The sequence below is a fragment of the Ptychodera flava genome, chromosome 9 (genome assembly GCF_041260155.1).
Source record: "Ptychodera flava strain L36383 chromosome 9, AS_Pfla_20210202, whole genome shotgun sequence".
Taxonomy (NCBI): domain Eukaryota; kingdom Metazoa; phylum Hemichordata; class Enteropneusta; family Ptychoderidae; genus Ptychodera; species Ptychodera flava.
In genome coordinates this window covers 11,338,903-11,360,893 of record NC_091936.1, presented here as the reverse complement: position 1 = coordinate 11,360,893, position 21,991 = coordinate 11,338,903, and the positions used below count along the sequence as shown (strand labels likewise).

General features: G+C 37.7%; 1 protein-coding gene across 1 annotated transcript; it reads right to left on the bottom strand.

The window, feature by feature from the left end:
• Positions 1-1,109: 1,109 nt before the first annotated feature.
• LOC139139987 (actin-related protein 2/3 complex subunit 2-like) lies at positions 1,110-21,961 on the bottom strand. Its single transcript, XM_070708969.1, has 9 exons — positions 21,763-21,961; positions 19,747-19,781; positions 11,521-11,633; positions 9,104-9,336; positions 8,588-8,681; positions 7,537-7,663; positions 6,594-6,694; positions 6,093-6,193; positions 1,110-3,777 (listed from the first exon to the last, which is right to left on the bottom strand). The coding sequence occupies exons 1-9, from the start codon at positions 21,834-21,836 to the stop codon at positions 3,753-3,755; spliced, it is 903 nt and encodes a 300-aa protein (XP_070565070.1). The 5' UTR covers positions 21,837-21,961; the 3' UTR covers positions 1,110-3,752.
• Between the last annotated feature and the right edge of the window lie 30 nt (positions 21,962-21,991).

Genomic DNA, 21,991 nt, shown 5'->3' with positions numbered 1-21,991 from the left:
GGTGGATGGGTATTTATGGTCTTCTCTGACATGGTAATTCATCCATTATATTGTGGATGTCAAAGTTTCCCAAGAAGCTACATATACAGCCAAGGGTACGGATCCGTCATAGACCGCAGATACTGAATACCGGTACTATTAGATGATCACTTTTCATTTTGTGAATTCTTGGTAATTGTCATGTAATTAACTAGGGTGGTGATTGGGTTACATTCCAACACGATTGGAATTTATTTGGGATAATTGGATCTTCATATTTTTCAAATTCCTCAAAAATGTTAGGTGCTGTATGGCTAAATGTTGCAGTATTACAAATTACTCATAAAAGCAAGTGTGTAACTTAAAAAGAAAAGCAGATAAGCTTATATTTGGAGATCAACCCGACATTACTTCACCATCCAATCATCATAAATTAGTTCCAATTGTGTGTTCTGCTGATAGTGCAAATTGTGCACTTTCATGAAAACTGTTATCACTATATGGTGGTGTCTTTCCAAGACAGCTAAGAGCTCACACATCCCAAACAAAATTGAAATCAGACAAAGTTTCAGATCAGTTTCACATCTGACCACATAGACTGCCATTTTCATAACTGAGGGTGAGGAAGAGCTGGGCCACTATGCACTACAGTATGATGAAGGCAAAGTTAATATCATGAGTTAGGGGTCACTCTGAAAAAATTATGGCAACCTTTTTCTTTGATAAAACAGCAATACTATGAGGACATAATCTTTTGGTGAATTCTTTTTCATAGCAGCTCCACTTCTTAGTGCAATGTATCATATTCATCAAACATAAGTGGAAATCCATATCACACCAACTTCCATTTACAAAGTCCATACGTTGCTTTAAGAATCATTTTCATCAACCTCATCACTATCAATATGGCTTTTACTTTGGAGACTAGACAAATCTTTAGAGAAACGCAGTTTTCACTGATAATACATTTCCTACATACATGTACATACATACATACATACATACTGTCATATACTTAAAGATGGATACTGACAAAAATAGAGATGTATTAGGCCTTCTATGTACAAAACTTGCTTACTTTTCACTTATACTTGGCATACAAAACAGATGACAAAAGACAGCTTCTCAAATGTTGTTTATGTAGTATTTTATTCAGATTTTACTTCCTGAAGTATATGAAAAAGTTGTATTGAAAGAAATGAGCATTATCACTTAAATCTTGCCAGACATCTGGCGGAGGAAACAGAAGTCATATGGGCAAAAATTATAATTACAGACAAAACATATCCAAAATGGTGACAAAACAGGGCAAAATATAACTAAGAACATGTTACAGAAACTACTGAGATACTGTATCTGAAAATTTCAAGTTTTCTTCATTGTCAAATTACTGGTTTAAGAATTGTCTGTATAAAACCATTAGTAGATTTTTTTTTTCGGCAATCCACAAATATACGATATGAAGCAGCACAAGCTTCACATGGGAGTTCAGAGCGTCCTTTCAAAAATATGCAACAAATGTTTCAAAAAATGTTCGTTTGTACAGTTACGAAATCTGATATGAAGACTGATTTAAGGTCTGTCTGCTTTCAGATTAAATTTCCATGGAATAGAAGTAAAACTCGGAGAATGCTACTCTGCTTTCACCAACATTCAAAATTTAGCTTCCTTGTCCCTCTTACTGCACACAAATGTAGCAAACAAAAAACAAGCTACGCCATACAATGACCATGTATGTGTAAATTGTACATGTAATGGCAACAGAAGACGCTGTTACTAAATTAACAGGATTGCAACTGGCACAGAAGTTGAATTAGATTTTGATTAAAAAGCACCATTTGAAGGACTGGGTATCTACATCTATGCCTCACAGCACTGTGCACACTGTAGGCATGTCCGTGTTTCAAGACATTTCTCTCCACATTTCTCTCCCCAAAGGAAACAATAGGCATTCGAAGAAGACAGGAAGATTGGGTAAATGAAATGTTAATATAAGTGTCTAATCATGCATAGAAGAGACTAATATGTTTAAAGATTGGGAACTGACCTCTACATCATCTACACTGATGGCATTACTTGAGTATAGAAGATTTTGACACCATACCTGTACCTTTCACTTGCATGTATACTATGCAGGCAGAGTGGCCACTACAAGTCTCGAATATGCTCTGAATTGAATAAACTGCAGCTAAAAGTCACTGAGATTTGACAGAATTTGCCAGCATGTACAACACAATGGCTATACATAAGAATGAGAAAGAAGAGGAGGGACAAATATCACTGCAGAGAAAAAAAAACATCGCTTTATGCGTTTTTACCTTTCTATGATTAAGATTTTCATAGTAACTTTGATTTAAAGATAACCTAATATCTAATGACCATAAAAAATTACAGTTCAGTTATGGGCTAATTTTCAACTGTAGTATAAAAAAGGAAAGTCTAACAGTCTGGTCTGGTATCTTGTTAAATCTTGCAATGGAATAACATGTTAAGTTCACCAAAGTGTTCGCATATCTGAATACATCCAAATGAACCAATTACAACTCCAAATTAACAATAAAATATATGGTAAAATCAAATACGTCATAAGTGAAATTTGGTGAAACTTAAAGGGCCAGTTGCCGTAACTTTCGATGATTTTTTTTTCTTTTTTGTTTTATATGTCAATGGCAAATTCTTGTTCTACTTCCCAAAATGTTGAAACATGAACTATTTAACTTGTCAACACAGCTTCTCTAAATGTAAAATGCAGTGTTGTTTACATTTGGTTTACATTTGAATTCTGGTCCTGACTAGACTGAACTTGCTCATAATACCAATACAATCTGATTACACATGTACAGGCTGAGTTGACATGTTGAATACTGCATATCTCAACACACTTTGGGGAGTAGAAAAAGAAACTGCCACAGCTGACATTAGAAACATAAATAGTGAAAAGAAATCATCATAAGTTACAGCTAATGGACATTTAAGGTTGGATGTGAAAGGATTAAAAACCCCAGAGCTGTAAGCTGTGTAAATACTTGCCAGAATTACATGGCATGGTGTGTAAGGCCTGTCAAAATTAACAACTTGATGGCAAGGACAACAATCTATTCAATGTAACGGCATACAACATGTGCATCTCAACTATTATTCAGAGTGTAAAATTTAGCATTGAATATTGTGACCACTATTTCTTTGTGGATCACTAGATGTACAGACAAACACTCCTGCTGAATCTTGATAATGTTGCAGGAACTTTCATTCCCTCAGTTCTCTCTATGGCTCTTTGTATGCCACATTGATCAATTACATTCATGTCATCATTCATTGCATAAATCTAAATTAACTGGAATTTGTGATAATTATGAGAACCTGACAGGAATTAATTAGGACCATGACCCCAAAGAAAAATTGTCCCTTATATAATTAGGAAGTCAATGTACAGAGCTTGTGGATTCCAAAATACAAAGTGTAAAATGATTCTTGACAGGTTTTACCCACATTAAGTACCGCATGCTGACAAGCTGTTTCATTGTCATTTGTTGAAATCCAAAACCCATGGGACATTACTCATGGAAATTTTTACCAATTATATTACTTAATTTCCTTCATATTTAGCATGCCTACAAAGTAGTATTGAAACATCATTAGAACTCTGAATTGGCTTCATTGGGTAAATTCATCCCTTTTATTTTTTTGCACTAAATATTCCAAAAAAATGTATTACAATATATCCTCCCAATAATTCATGTATGCATGATTCTTCAGTGTGGCAATGCATCATTTCAGTTTCGCACAAATGTTCTTCCCCTGGAAAAAAAATGAAAATTTCAAGAAAGTTAGCAAAGAGGAAATGACATTATACGCAAATTCTTGAGTTTTACAACCACTTCTAGTATGGTTTTTATCACATTGTGTTGCACACCACAGGTATGATGGACTTTGAGAACACTGATAACAAACCATATTACAGCGAACGTCAAAATGAACCGGAGATCAACTTTGATAAGCCCTATCAATTTCCTGGCAATCTTCCAATACCCCTTTCAAAACACCGAGGTACTTTGGTCAGTAAACATACACTGCGCCTGCTGTGCTATCTCCATTCGATCTCCCTATGCAAGCTCTGCATGGATCAAACCATTTTGCGCCAGTTTACAGCTATGGCTGTTTGATATCAGTGTATTCAACAAAGCTCATGGCATACTTGTTATATATTACAAAACAATGGGACGCTGGAGATCCCGAGACAGTATTGTTGGGAAAATGACACGTTTTCCCAGTACTTTCTTGATCTTTTGACCCTGCCCACCCGTCACCTTAATAGTATAGTTCATTACACAGTTACGTCCGCCATTGTTTATTTTCATTCACGGACCACAGCGGATGTTAGTTTTCATCCTCTGAACATGAAGTTTATTAGTTTGAAGCAATTATCCTTTCATCTGTGAAGAGTTTTACTGGTGACTATTACAATTTTCACTGCTATGTTGTTGTTTTCACAAGATGCAGACTGCTTTTCCGTGCAGTCAATCATAGACAGTTTCTCTACACTCTACAGTCCATGAGTCAATAAATGCCAGTTCACACGTGCACTATGCTGTTGATCGGCACATGACGTCTCATGTCAAGTTCAGTTTAGGATTTTTTGATGCTGAAATTTCATTAAAATACCATTTCTGTATCCAGAGATTGTGTAATCAGTTTGATTTAAAAAGCGATATAAAACTGTGTCAGTTAATCTTGGAAATTTCGGCTGAGTTTTGCTGTCTTATCTATGGTTGTCAATCAGTATGTGCACTGCATTAGGGCCTATAGAGAGACCCTGATGTAATCAAGGTATGCCAGTTCATAAAATCGTGAGCATATTTTTTTTCTGTCGACATCGATTTGCCTTGCAATGGAATTTTAGGCAAGAAAGAGCATCATAGAAAATGGTTGACAGGCGTTTCCCAAACCAGTATTGACACAGAAATGCATCGCTCAGCACTGTGAACGATGTCATAATGAAATACCGTAGAACTGGGCATTTCCACGAGTAGAAGTTCACCAGCCGCCGAGAGTCAAATCAGGGCCTCACTCAGTACAACAACATTGTCTTTCACTAGATATACTAACTGGCTGTATTTCAGTCGTTCCATGTGAATGTTTCTAATTTTATCCATGTGAATGTTTCTAATTTTATCGGGCTCTCACACTGACAGTTGTTTACAAGCTCATGGAATTTACTATTCAATTTGGATAAAGTATGTCATGTGACATGACTGCATACGGGAAATACTTCACGATAACAGGATCGACGCACGTAACAATGCAAAACAAGTTCTGTGAAAAATCGAGTTTGAAATTATTATTACAATAAAGGTCTTAAAATCGCACGCTTTATTTCATTTCTTGTCAACCACTTTGGGCTTCAAAATGGTTTCTTCCGGAAAGGGAGCCAGAAATAGAAGGGAGATCGAATGGCAGTAACACAGCAGGCGCCTTGTATGTTTATTGGCCTGTTTATCGGCAACACTAACCAAAGTACCTCGGTGTTTTCCAAGGGATATTGGAAGATTACGAGGGAAATTGATAGGGGCTTATCAAAGTTGATCTCGGTTCATTTTGACGTTCGCTGTAAGCTTTTACATCAGTAATGACCAAATGTGTAAAAATCCTTTTTTCGCAACAGGTGTATGATGAATGACTGGCAGCAGTCAGAAATGAGTTCCCAATATGCCTACCATTCTGTGAATCTGCGTCTTAAAATACTTCTTACAGCTACCTCCTAAATAATTACTCTACAGTATTGCGTGATCACCATTTTACAGATCAGATAGAATGCAATACAGATATGTGTCTTACAAATTTTCAGTTGACTCAATATCTACCAAGGAGGAAATTCAGTTGACTCAATATCTGCCAAGGAGGAAATAACAATCTTTCCTATCTCTCTGCCTCTGTCTACATGTATGGTATGGCTGTTGCTCTCACACACTCTCCAACATTTTCTACTGTACCATCCCTCCTCAAGAGGCTTGCCTTTGGGTGACTTTGAATTATCCATCATGGGACTGAAGATATGAGAAATCAGAAATTCTCTGAAACCTCCGCCAACAAAAGACACAAACTTGTAAACTTACGTTATTGTTTTCTTCTCTTTGACTTCTGCCTCTGGTCTTGCCCTGTTCAGGACTTTCAGAAATTCTGATGTCCTTGCACGCATTCGGCTATGAATGTATGCCTGAAATTAGATGCAAACAGAACCATACAAGTTTACACCATGTTGATCCTACGCATTAAACAATTCTAATGTAGCACAAGTGGTACTGTGTCTGTCCTGATACTCTGTGCTGGGTGGTGGTTTCTTTCTCCTGAAAAAAATTTAGCTTTCTACTGTTTTCATGGTAGTTGATCAAGCTCCGTATATATACAGAATACAAAGAAGTGTGAAGGATTGTAGAAAGTCACATCAGTAGTACGGAATTTCTTCTCGTTCATTTACGCTTATTTCGCGTGAGATAGTACTTTTCACTGTGAGTTGGTCATATACAAGGACAATATTAGTGAAAGGAGATTTACAAACTTTCGTTGGATACGGTTTCCTAATGGACTCAAATTGCTGGGTTTCTCAGCAGACTTACCTTAGAACATTTAATATGATAGTGAAGATAATCTCTGAAGATGTGGATGAGATTAATGGTGTTGTCTCTGGCTTTTCTATTGGTGTGTCTTGGTTCAAGTACTGTAAAGACAGGCAAAGAAGCATGAAACAGCAAGCCTTAGTGACATTTAAACTTGAAAGATTTCATTCCCGCCTGTATGTATAACTGGAATGAGTATATGAATTAACGCAATTGATCAGAATATCAGTTCTTGCATTTGAATCTCATCTAAACAACATTATGACAATATTTTCACTGCCTCAAACCATTGCATGCTTCAGCCTTGGAAAGATTTATACATGTGTATTATAGAACTGTAATCGCCATATCTATAGTAGCCATTCACTGAAATTCACTTGGGTAGCCATATATGAACAGGGGTATTCGTAAACATGGCTGACATGTCTCTGTTGCCATACCATAAATGTACATGTACCGGTAGTAAGGTGAAGTTGCAGTGGCCGACCAACTTTAACAACTAAGAATACAGTCATTAATGGCAGTGTGCTTCTTGTTGAAGAACATGTAAAAATACCACAAATATTTAGGAGGAATTTACATAAATTTTCACTTTTCACTACCTTTAAAATTTATAGAACATTCTAACAGTAACAGTAGTAGGTACGTATTCTAAGCACAATATTAGTACATACACCAAAGTTCCAATTTTCTTAGGAAAGCTGCTGTGGATGTTCTTATATTCCTGGCAATACAATTACCTAAACTATCAGCATGGGAAGAGCATGCTTTCTTTATTGGTCTGGCTGCAGTCCCCTGGGGGATAACGCACAGGCTCAGTATTCGCAGGAGGTCAACCATGGCCTTCACGAGGCAGGAACTCTGCACTGTGTTGCACTGGGATGTTGAAATAAACTATTATGAGGTTGAGACTGGAACTTAATGATCAAATATAAGAACTCACCAAAAGTAATATATCCAATGTTATCTCCTGTTGCAGCATCAGTGCCCTGCAGTTCAAGTGGTGGCTCTTTGTGACTGAAAAGAACTTGTGGAGCTGTTTGACTTGCACGTCGACCTTCTTTGAATTCCTATGGCACATACACAAAAGAGACTTCAGGTTCATGTCATCTACCTACAGTTGTATAGCTTTTATAGGAATCAGACAATATATTACATCACAGTAGTTTGTTGTATTATATATTATTGCCTAAATGTATTCAGGCAATAATATTTTTATTGCATGCCTCTTCACAGCTAATGCTATATGACATTTAGTTACATGCAGGGCACTTTCAAACAGTTTTACCATGATCTTCCAGCATCAAACAGATTTAACGAAAGTCAAAATAGCAGTGCACATATGGATATTTTACATCTAGTGTTAAGCACCTACTTTGACGTCGAAAAACGTCAAAGGGTTTCACTAGACCAGGTAGCCATGAAAACCAGTTAGTAAATCGTTCACCGGTCCGCTAACTCCCCATATGTCAATGCACTGATTTGCACTCACATCAAGGCATGTAATAAATCAGATGATTGGGTGACTCAGTTCACGTTTGCAGTGGTCTATCCACCTGTATTGGAAGTTCATGTCACTGTAGTCCTGAGTACATGATAGTTTATTTTGCACTTGTGAACATAATATTCAATCATGGTAATATAATATGAAAGTAACACAAAGTTCATTAAAAGAGCTCTGCACGTACACTCTTGAGGCTACTTTTCATCACATAATCTGAGACACAGCTGACTGGAGAGTATTAATCTGATTTTCTTCTCTCTAATAGTATTTGCAAATCACTTATTCAGAGTGTAACAGATGTGGTAAATAGTCCTGTTCAGCCACTTTACAATGCACATGTTGAAAAAACAGAGCAAAACACCACACAGCAGAAGGAAGGTGGACTTGCCATGTAGATATGAAATTTGCTACAACTTTGCAACATTAGCAGTGCTTTGAGTAATGGCCTGAGTGTGACAATTACATCAGCAGGGCTCAAGTCAAATCTTACCTGCATGAAAACTTTTCCAATGATAACATCATCATCATCTTTGAAGACTGTGCTGAACACCACTGTTACACGGTCTGGCTGGGCTTGCACATACCTACATGGATACAACACACCATGACAAATGGTAAATACCAACATCAACTTACAGTGACTGCATTCATCATTTCAACTCCAAACTTTGCTATGGTAAACAATATGGTTGAACAAAAATTTGCTTGGAAAGGGTTAATGTAAACCCTGTGGCCTAATGACCTAGTCTGATGAATCCTGTATTCATTCTCTATTACCAAATTGTAACAGGATTCAGCCAGCACTGTAAACTTGCAAATACTTGGACTGAATTGAACTCGACAAGACAAGGGTATTCCCTACATCCTAGATTACTAAATAACGGTAGCACATTTCCTGTGACTGTGTGATGCTGGACTTTTCACAGCATGGTTCTCAGGAATATGAAAGTTACAAGAAAGTGCAGACGACTTCAGAATACTCATTAAAAATACAGCATGAACTCACATAGTTTCATCATCTCTGTAATGCACTACTGCCTTCTCCACACCAGTCTCTTCCTTCTCTTGGAATTCAAAGTATTTCTCAAAGACGGATGCAAAACAATTGCGCTTGAGAAGACCAACTTTTTTGATAACTTCCTCTCTGTTTGCTGGGAGGTTTTCTAGATCAAGCAACACGCTTACATCATAATCTGGTTCTGGGGTGCATAGAAAGTCACCATATTCTCGTTTGAGTAGCTGTGAAAAAGGAAGAAAAAACACGAAAAATACTTCGATTGCAAAGCAGAAGTTTATAATGTTTACTTAATCATAATTAAAATGGCTTCTGGATTTTAAAGGTTTGCTACATAGGTTGTTCAAATCTTCTGTTGGTAGAGGAAGATTGTTTTCAAAGAGTGTGTACAAATCATGGAGGGATTTTCAAACCAAATGGAAGAAGAGCGATGGCATAATTATTCAGATTGGGTACAGGTGTTCTGGGACAGACAATCCCAGGGCATTTCCCCACATGACACAGACACTAACCATCACTCCATCCCTAGTCCTACCTGGTAGGTGGGAAATGTCCCCAGGTGGTGAGTGTCTTTGGGATGACATTGCAGTAATGATAGGTACCCTTGTCTGTCACAAACATTGTGGCAAGGTTCTTTTTCTGTTGTCCTGGGAAGTTCCCAAACTAAACAGTTAAATCTTATTCTTACGATGGAAAATTTAAAGATGATTTGAAACGTGGCAAGAGTATGTAACTGAAATGTTGAGATTTGCCCTTGTCTTTGTCGAGAGGAAATGACAGAAAATAAAAAGGGACATTCAATTACCTAAAATGGTTTCAATGGCATAGAAGCTGCATGTACTACACACTTAGGTAGCATTGAAGACATACAATGCATAATACTAGTTGCTAAGTGTCAAGTCCTTTGACAATACATGTAATTATAGCTGTAGAATTCTTTTAGTGTATGTTCATACTTGCAAACCCTTGCATATATACACAGACATGCACAGATAAGACATGTCTATCATTAGACAGAGGAACATGCATGTAGGAAAATAGGGACAAATACCAGATAGATGATTTTGCATAATTTCATGTACAGTAATATTTTTTGTAGATTTTCCTCCATAATGTTTCCCCCTACTTATTATTACATTAATGTAACAACTATATCTAGCACTATATCTAGCACTATATCAAGCATTTTCTATACATATAGATGTATGGATTCATAACCAACAGTGACCTATACATTTTATATCTTTACTTGTCGAATTGCAATTTATTTCATTAACTGCGACGTAGTTTCTTGTCAAGTACCAGCAATCCAGAACATAACACATCTATAAATTAGATGGATTACACTCATAGTTTAGCCCTTGAAAAAATATGCAATCAATTGTGCAAGAAATAGGAGGCTATTTCATAGTTAGAAAACAGAACAGTACTGAGTATGGACATAAAAACATGAGAGTATGGGAATCACTAGTACTGTACAGATAAATAAATTTCGTAATTTACTGCCCTCTCTCAGTCATGCCCAATACATCAAAAATATGTTTTTTCCTTTGCTTGTTAATTTTATGCATTGACACATATCAAGTAAATTCCAAAAGAACATGTTGGCACATGATAACCAGTTAGCAGTCAGCTAATCATCAAGGATAGAGCATTCTTTCTGACTGTAAACCAGGCCACATTGCACCTATGTTCAACCTTTTTTAAAAATCCTTATCAATGCTATTTTAATTGAGCAAAAAGACACTTTGTGATTAATATGTGCTTTGTTTCATATCCCTCATCCGACAAAACAGCCTTCCTTCTTGTTGGTTCAGTGTGTGTATCACTATAGTCACAGAGTTATTTAGATTCTTCATTAACATTAGAGTCTGTATTAATTTGGATAGGATACACTTGTTTCAAGCTACTCTAACAGAATCGAAATAACATTAGCAACGGTCCTAAGAATTTGATTTGGGCACTATACAGAGTACATTGAATACCTGTAAACTGTAACAATATTCTGCTATCAGTGACAGCCATTCAAAGAGAAATTTGCTGTCTTTCACTTCCCTGTGGAATGTTTCAGAAATCTGAGAAACAGCTTTACAGGAGGATGCCAAAATGTTATCAAAGTCAATCTAATCACACCAATTACATGTCCTATCAATGAACAGAGGCAAAATATTGAATATCTCATCCTCTATGCACACACAAACGATTTCTATCTACCAGCCGCACATTTCCTGCAGTTGTAACTTTCATCAAAATGCAGAGACTGCATGCAAGGGTGACAACAATTTATGTACGCTCTGTAGAAATGACTAATCTCATCCACAGTTAAGTACTACCATGTTGAAGTATTCTGTGTTTTTTACTAAAGCATTTTACTGTCTTACAGAACTTCATATGGAACTCCTTCTTACCGCATCAGCACCATGTTTGCGCAAGTCATTGTAGAATTTCAGTGAGATGCTGATCATCACCTTCGTCTTGTCACCATCGGGATTGGAAATATGGTACAATACTCCATCAAAGTCTGATGACACAAAACAAAGAACATGAAAGGCTGTAAATTTATAGGAACTGTTACAGACTGTGAAGCATTATCTCTTCCAATATGAGGAATAAAATTCACAGCAAGAACTGCCCTCTTTTTTGAATAGCCACAGAGAGAAAAATAGCGTCAATGACACTGTAGCTCCCATCCTGGACTATTTAGTGTTTGTTCACTGGTCAGATATTTGAACATGTGTGAAAGGGATAAAGTGCATGAAGTGAAAATACTTAAATGAAATGTACTGGAGACAGTGAAATATGTTTAATGTAATTATTCAGAATATAAAATGGAAAAAATACAGAATTAGATATATCGAATACTGTGATACAACCATTAACTCAACAAGTCATTTACAATGACATAGTCCCCACTTGTAATAGGAGTATTAGTCTTGATGGGGCAGGAAAATGTGGTCATTAAGAAGTATCACTGAAGTGTATATGTTGAGATCTATGGGCACATAGGTCTATGTCGTTGTTCCCAATTTGAAACACATGAGGCATGTCTAAGTTATGGTTCTAAATCGGGAAAAAAGATCAGACCTCTAGCAGTATTGGCCAGCCAAGAAATACATATGCGCATTATAAATGAGGTACAAATGTGACATCTTAAGGTCTAATATCCTATCAAAATTGGAGGGTATAGAACTTGTGGTTACTGAAATATGCATATATATGTATAATCAAGGTCAAAAGTCATCGAGGTCACATGACATTTTGAAAAAAAAAAATATATTGCTAATTAATCCCTATATGCCAAAAAATCCGATCTCTAGCTCTATTCGCTTGCCCAGAATTAGATGTGTACATAATTAATGAGGTAAAGCGTGTGTTGTCATAAGGTCTCCATCCTACTAAATACAAAGGACATAGCACTTGTGGTTACTTATTTATTGACATAAACATATATTTTAGGTAAAAGGTCATCGAGGTCACATGACATTTGGTCAAAAAATTTCTCTCCTATAGTTATCCCTATATACCAAAAATCAGACATCCAGCTCTATTGGCTCGCTCAGAATGAGATATGCGCATAATTATTGAGGTACAGTATGTGGCCTCATAAGGTGTCCAATCACACCAAACATGAAGGGTGTAGCACTTGTGGTTACCGAGTTATGGAAAAATATGTATATTTGAGGTAAAAGGACACCGAGGTCACATGACATTTTGTCAAAAAAATTGTATTGCTAAGTTATCCCTATATACCAAAAATCAGACCTCTAGCTCTATTGGCTCGCTCAAAACTTAGATATGTGCATAATAATGAGCTACAATATGTGGCGTCATAAGGTGTCCCATCATACCATACATGAAGGCTGTAGCACTTGTGGTTACTGAGTTATGGACAAATATGTATATTTGAGGTCAAAGGTCACCGAGGTCATGTGACATTTTGTCAAAAAAATTGTATTGCTAAGTTATCCCTATATACCAAAAATCAGACCTCTAGCTCTATTGGCTCGCTCAAAATTAGATATGCGCATAATTAATGAGGTACAATATGTGGCGTCATAAGGTGTCCCATCATACAATACATGAAGGCTGTAGCACTTGTGGTTACTGAGTTATGGACAAATATGTATATTTGAGGTCAAAGGTCACCGAGGTCACATGACATTTTGTCAAAAAAATTGTATTGCTAAGTTATCCCTATATACCAAAAATCAGACCTCTAGCTCTATTGGCTCGCTCAAAATTAGATATGTGCATAATTAATGAGGTACAATATGTGGCGTCATAAGGTGTCCCATCATACCATACATGAAGGCTGTAGCACTTGTGGTTACTGAGTTATGGACAAATATGTATATTTGAGGTCAAAGGTCACCGAGGTCACGTGACATTTGTCAAAAAAATGTTTGCTAAGTTATCCCTATATACCAAAAATCAGACCTCTAGCTCTATTGGCTCGCTCAAAATTAGATATGCGCATAATTAATGAGGTACAATATGTGGCGTCATAAGGTGTCCCATCATACCATACATGAAGGCTGTAGCACTTTTGGTTACTGAGTTATGGACAAATATGTATATTTGAGGTCAAAGGTCACCGAGGTCACGTGACATTTCGTCAAAAAAATTGTTTTGCTAAGTTATCCCTATATACCAAAAATCAGACCTCTAGCTCTATTGGCTCGCTCAAAATTAGATATGTGCATAATTAATGAGGTACAATATGTGGCGTCATAAGCTGTCCCATTATACCATATATGAAGGGTGGTAGCACTTGTGGTTACTGAGTTATGGACAAATATGTATATTTGAGATCAAAGGTCATCAAGGTCACATGACATTTTGTCAAAATATCCGAGATATCTGCGTGAACGGATGGACTCATGGATGGACGAACAGACGGACATGACCCAATCTATAAGCTCACTGGACTTCATCCGTGGGGACTAAAAATTGTGTCACTGCATCCTTTTTGCAATATGAATACGATGAGAAACTAAATTTTTATTTTTCGTGGCCTTATACATGGGAGTCTATGGAGATCCGCCTTATACATGGGAGTCTATGGACGTGTAAACTAAAAATATGCAAATTTCACCACGATTTGCCCAAATTTGGGAAAGGTCACTCCTATGCACTTCCATACCAAGTTTCAAATCAATCGGACTTGTGGTTTCAGAGCAGGAGATTTTTTGACCAAAATGGAAGAAAATTACAAAAAAATTCATGAAAAATAGCAAGTCCAAGATATTGACCCAAGATGTGCACAATCATTTAATGTCAGCCAAAAGTACTTACATGCTAATTTTCATGTAATCTGCTCAGTGGTTATTGAGTTTTTTCAATTTTGACTGTTTTTACATTTTTTCACTTAATTTGCATATTTTTGGCAATGACAACTTCATTTGAACAAAATCTCATCTACAGCCCATCATCCATGTACACACCAAATATCAAGATGAAATGTACAGCGGTTTTGGAGTTTTTGATGTTGACGGACAGACATACAGACATACAGACATACAGACATACAGACACACAGACATACAGACATACAGACATACATACATACAGACATTTCCCTAGCCTATAAGAATAGCTTCCATTGCCATATATACATATGGCTATGGGAGCTAAAAATGTGTCGTGACAAGCTACATGACATATGAAAGTTTGATCTTTCATATTGAGCTTAACATAGAAATGTCAATAAATCTTCCATTTGAAACAGAGTGGACATGTACCCCCGGTACTTGTAAGCAGAGTTTGTTCCACATTGCACAAGTTCCTTTTACTCTAACTAAACCAGCCAGGTACCTACACGTATCAGAATGAAAGATTTACAGGGTATTAAGATTTACATATTCTGAATATAAAATACTTGCCAGGGCTGTGAGATACAATGTCATTTATGAGAAACAATGTCATTTATGGCAAAATATTTAATGTAAACAATATCACAAGGTGGGTGGCCAAATATATCAGTGACATGTGCTACAGCAAGCCACATCCAACATGCCTGGTCTAACAGTGTCTGGTAGTGATTCTGTGACTTCTATATCCCAGTACATCAATGTATCAAGTGAGAGGGCAGTATATCATTTTGTGTTGCAGGGATTGTCAAAATGGAATATAAAAGATACATGTATGTACATGTAGTTAGTAATGATGAAGCCTATCTAACTGATATACCTGATTATGAATTCTACTTCACATTAAAATGAAACTCTATATCATCTTTATCGTTCAAAACAGACTGCACAGTAACAAACATCATGAAAAATTTGTAGAAATGTCTACCGTATTCCTCCGATTCTAAGACCCCCTTTTCAGAACCAAAGATGACGAAAAAGATATGGAGGGTGTAATAAACGGATGTCACCGCGAAATCGAACGTCAAAGTTAATTTATGCTAATTTATGCAATGTTATGTAAATTTTTATGCCAATGATTTTTTGATTCGCGCTACAGACAACGTTTTTGTTCTAACTGTAAGTGTATAGGCCGTTTAAGCTTATGAAGTTGGGTATTTTTCCCTCGCAAGACTTCGAAAGCGTGCATAATCTTGAAAATCTGTTACACTATCGTTCTACTCATTGCTGGGACTAGTTCAGGGAAGGACACAAACAAATGCCGTTCAAACAATAAATACCTTCGTTATATGAGAAAAACTACAAAATTAATGAAACATAAACGGAAGAAATTCAAAGAATTTTCAGTTCATGCGCGGAAGAAACTTTGGATATGCGTTTCGTTTGTCAACACAATAATTGCCCTCTTCATCTAAGTCAAACCAGTCGAAGTCGATATCGTCGTCATTAAAGCGCAGTGGTCGTCGCGCTGCGCGGTGCGTGATTTTTTTGTTGATAAACATAAATTTTTGTAAACATAAGTCTTCTCAACTTCAATAGGAGTGAGATGGGAGCAGTCCCCCACTTTGTTAAGGCCATTGTAAGACTCAACATCATGCAATAGTAAAATATTAAGATCGGAAACGAACTTCAGTGGTGTATTTCTATCTATAAACTCGTGTAGAGCTACGAACATTGGGACACTACACTCGGCACATTATGTCGCTGAGTTTACTGCATGCAGACACAGCGAACAAAAAGGTTTGATCGCGCGCGATCACGCTGGTTATACACAATGCTATGGTACAGTACAGTGAAAATACATAACTAAAATGATAAACATTGCCTATATATGTAGACCAGCAACAAGCACAATGCCTAACACAAAAATACACTCAAGACCATGATCGGCAAGTCAGAGCAGGACACGGGAGATGTTGTTTGGAGACGGTCACCGCGTTGACGTACATGGATATAGAGCATCCGGTCCCATAACGTACCGGCCCGCGACGACTTGGCCCACAACCAACTGTTGATCACCATGTCTTACTTCTCCTAGTATTACGTGGTTAGAAACATTAAATGACAGGAAACAATAGACAAAACGAGCGGGTTTTCGCGGCATTTGGGAGGAAAATTGCACGGCTACACCGTGCATCTACGTATCGACAGATCCTGTGCCCCGGTCCTGTGCACGGTCATGGCAGTGATCCAACCGCTAGCTTGTGCAGGCCTACCGGTGCTGGGCAAACTTCGTTTTGTACCTCCTGATTGCCGGGTAGGTCTGAATCCTCTTTCAAGAGAGATAACCCCCACATAACAAGAAGACCTATGAAAGGTCCTTCGCTTGACTTGATACCTGTACTCGGAATTCTCGTTTGCACCCCAAACGGGGTAAACTTTGTAGTTGAGTTGGATTCTCCACAGCCGAGTGTAGCGCGCCATATACCCGGTTTGACACGGACGTTCATACCATGGAGGTAATCTACCTCCATGTTCATACAGACCACGGAACGCAACAGATGCAGAGATGCTTCTTGCTGCAGCGGGCATTGCTCTGCGAGCTGTAGATTTCTGTAGTTTGGGTTTTTGTCTTTGTACTCCTGTCGGGCTTCTTGAAATGAAAGCTCTCGTCCTTGCTAGCGATGTCGAAAACTAGAGCCCGGTCGTTGATAGCTCTGCATGGCAGGGCTGTGTGTTACCGGCGTTACACGGCCTCCCACTTGTGGTGGGAGGCCGTGTAACGCCGGTAACACACAGCCCTGCCATGCAGAGCTAGGTCGTTGATAGCTGTGGAAACGCAGCTATCTGTTGGCGGGGTTGCATGCGTCTTTATGTGGGTCAAAGGTCAACATCCGTGGCGGGGTTGACCTTTGACCCACATAAAGACGCACGCAACCCCGCTAACAGATAGCTGCGTTTCCACAGCTAGGTCGTTGATAGTCTGTTGGTGTAAACATGCGTACATGCGTTCGCTAGCTCTATGGCTCGAGCGATAACAGTAGCCGAGCCCAATTCAACTGATTCAAGAAAATCATGAGCAAATGTTATCTCAATCCAGCGTGCAATTATTGTTCAATATTTAGCAGATATTTAACTTAGATTAATTGACCTTTTATTGCGTGTTACATATGGTTAGTTGGTATGCTTGTGACAGATCAGCCGCCATTTTAACAAGCGGCAATATCGCAAACATTACAGTCAACCCGTAACATGTGCGACGTTCTTGGATTTGTTTACAACAGAGGGGGGACCCCCTCAGGAGGATGCGCAGCGCGACGACCACTGCGCTTTAAGTCTTTTGAAAGCTTTTACGATGCCAATGATATTTCTATTTTCACTGGTTGCTTATACGGTAAAGTTGAACGCAAGAGAAAACTTGCAGCGCTTCACAATGATCACAAAAGAAAACTTACGTGATAGAAACTGTTGAAAAAATCTTTTTATACTTTAATGGTAAATTTGAACGTAAGAGAAAACGTGCAGCTATTCACAATGATCACAAAAGATACCTTACCTGATAGAAAACTGTTGAAAAAATCTTTATAAGCACACCATTTAAAGAGCAACTTTTTCATGTGCCGTAGTCTTTTGCCTCAGTAGTATGAAAACGAAAGTGTAAAAGTTGAGCGAAGCAAGTTCAAAGCTCGTGTCATTCACACGTCCCAAATTTTCTATTGATAACGGCAACAAAAGGATTTCCCGACATCGTTACAAGATCCTATAAAAATGCGTCGATTTATCGTAGACTTTATTTTCTGAAAAGTCATAAGACAGTGCACGGTCGTCATGGGCAAGAAAAAAAGTAATTATTAAAAACATTCTCGCTGTCGGCATGCCTAACTACCGTCGCAATCAGCTAGAACTTGGTTTCCCGTATGAACTTCGCCGAGATGCAGACAACATACACGATCGAAATGCTGTAGCCGTTGTTCAAGATGGTTGCAAAGTTGAAAGTTTGAAGTGAGATGCAGCACTCATACCGGGCACGGTTACTTTAGAATATCATCGATCGTGACGTGTCAGTCAACAAAAATACTACTTGAAGGCAAAGAAGAAAGCATTCATCCATTCTCCAAGAGTTGGCATGGCAGAGAAATGTCACGTCGGTGTTTTGGCAAATAATGCGGCTGTACCTCTGCTAAAGCGATCAGTCCGATGTACTGTTTTCACCGTACATATTCACTAAAACTGACCAAATCATGCCGCTGACCAAAAAAAAATGAAACTGTCCTTTTAAGGGCCACAACAGTCTCCAAAAAGAGAACTACTGATACCCAAACTTTTTTGTGTTTGTATGAGTGTAAATTGTGTTTGTTTGATCGTGATGAAATGAGCGAATCGTACTTGATCGACAAGTCCGAAAACCCGACGATCCTAAATGTTCATTTCATGGTAGCCAAATTGCATCGAAATGTTCGATTCGTACATAATCAGATGTTGAAAAATCTGCTTATTTTGATGGTAGCAAAATTACAGTAACGAAAAGACGATATTGTACTAGATCGAGACACTAAAAAATCCAACTCTTTTATATTGTTCATTTAGGTAGTGAAATCCAAGTGTAGTTTTATCGCCAGGAAATTATAGAACTGTTCCCGATTGACATGTTCCAAACCCCAACAATAGTGTGCGTGTGTGTGTGAGGTTTGATACTTCACTTTGACACTTGTTTGTGACTTTGATAAGCAGCGTAGGTGTTGTGGATATTCTGGTCTCATTACATGACAATGGCTCTATTGTTCCAGTCAAAATTCGGGTGTACCCCCCTGGGGGTCTTATAAACGAACTAACAGCTAATTACGAATTGATAAAATAATCCTGGGGGGTCTTATAAACGGGCGGGGTCTTAGAATCGGAGGAATACAGTAAATAAATACCTAAAGGCACCTCAGATTAGCAAACATAACTTTTTTGCAAACAGGAGAGATCAGTCATATATGAACACAATGGACCTGATAAGAAGTAGATGTAAGTGTCATTGAGGGTGACCATTTCAACCTTGATGTATACCTGACAACAGACCCTCACCAGAGTGTCTTCAGACTCATGACAATTCAGAAGTCTCTGTGCAAATTTGAGAAATTTGGCAATTTCTTTGAGTCAGACCCATACCACTAAATGTAGAACAAAATTATACTCAAAGATTCATCATCATGATTCATTTACAGTGTTAAATGACTTCTAAAATGATCACAATACATGAAAGTATGCTTTATTTCTTGTTGTATTCTGTATTATTAGCGTACCTTAACATTCATAACATGGACAACAAAATACACTTACCTGCTATTTTTATGTCTATACTATCTGGCTTTCCTCTGAAAGAAAAACACAGAGATACAAAGGTTTATTTAGGCTGTAGTTACAAATACTGGAGGGAAAGGTGGGGGGGGGCAGTTGGAGGAATAAAGGGGGATTTGAACAGTTTGCACTGGATATACAATGTACATGTAGGGGGTCTGAAAATATTTTGGTGACTGGTTTTTTCACATATTCAGATTCCAGAGTTTATAGTACGTACTTAACAAACAATATTGTTATGTCATCCAATGGCTGCAATGTTAATAATAATAAAATAAATTCTGGAATTATTTTATAGCATGTCATGACGTTTATTTTGAAAAATCTTCAATAGTATGAATGCCATTGACAACTGTTTATATCTCCCATACTTTTCTACTGTGTATAAATCAAAGGTTCTTGTCCTACTCCCTGTAACATGTATTGAAAGACCACGTATTCACTTTCTTCACCAACAACAGCTGAATATCGTAATTTTAACAACTAAATTGCAGTCTAGGCTAGTGCTGACTGTCTATAATACCAACTATTGACAAGCCAAATACTGACATTTAGGCAGTAAAACAAGACACTGTCAAAACACACAAATATCGAAACATGTCGACAAAAATTGCAGCTGCTCTCCCTTCCACATTTCACAATGAAAGCAAACATCTCATATAGACTGTGTTCAACAAGGTGAATAAATTAGCATTTCAGCATGCTTTGTGAATAGAATGTTCGTAAGGAACATGTACGGTAATTGTCCATAGAGAGTATTAATCAAGATATGTATCACCAGTAGCTGTATTAAACTTGATATTTTTCTCGACATTTGTGTATCAACATCATTTCCTTGTATTTACAATTTTCATAATCATATTGAAGTGCCTTAAGCTTGTAAACACAGCCTCAATATGAATATGCAGCAGTGTTATTGTACTTATGACATTTCAATTTATGGTTTGACGGAAATGCAACTCCCTGCAATGTAGTGTACACAAAACATATGCAGGATGAGCTGATACACTGAATACTGAGTATTTCAACATATTTGGAAACAAGACTGGAGTTAATTGGAAGAAAAAGAAAGAGATTGGAGTTCAGAAGTGCAAAAATACTGAAAAAAGAAACATATCAAAATTTTAGTCCAATATATTTGGCCATATTGGGGAAGATTTGAATGTTTTTGATCATATACAATGGGGCATTTGAAATGTTTTTGAGAGTACCTATGGGGATCTGAAATGCAATAAGATTTCAATCATAAATCCTTGAGCACCCTCCCCCCCCCCCCCCCCCGGTCTCACTAGTATTTGTACTGCAGCCTTGCTTATGCATATAATTTCACTTATTTTTTCTTATGTGCAAAAACCTGATTACTATATTACATAAGAGTGAAAACGTTTGAGAGTTTTACATTTGTAACAAAATAAGTATTTCATAAATAACTATACCCATTCTGATTTATGGGATAAAATATAACTGGTGGTGTCACTGTCACCCTTGAAAATTGACACCCGTTCGTAGATCCGCATTGACTGGGTGGGGACAGGTGCATGGTTAGAATATCATGATACCAGTTGTAAACCATATGAATTTCTTTTCACGCTGTGTTGTTTATTACTTGCTACTTGCATGCAGGCGGGCGTTGAAGTGATTGGGGGGCCGTGGTTAGAGCATGTTTAGAGGAAGTGACGACGAGGAAATCTTATTTGCAGTTCCAGTGGATATTTGACTAAACTTCCGGTTTGGTGATGTTTCGGTACGTATCGTGGTCTACGGTACGTTTTCAAAAAAACAGTTTCGCCTCACGAGCCAGAAACCGTTTCCAGTTACATACCACCCGAAGTTTTCTATTCTTTCAGACATAAATTGAAGTGTTGAATCAAATGAATATACAGCTGAGCAGACCCACCCACATTTGGCGAATGCGAAACACACCTTCCTTCTTTCTAAACTAGTGTCACTGAAGTGTCGAAGGTAACCCACCCAACCCGTACAACCTACGAAACTTACCCGTTCAAGGCATTGCTGAACTTCATTTGAAGAGTGTCTTCAATGATTCTGTTGTTAATTTCAAGTATAATCATTTTGTCCTTCTAGTCTTCAGCGATTAATACCTAGGTCGAAAACCTTTCTACCATACCAGGAAGACCAAATCACACCCGACAAACGGAAGTGTAATGGCTTTCCAAAATGGCGACTGATGTTCGTTCGCGAACCTTTGTACACCTGTTCATTACGA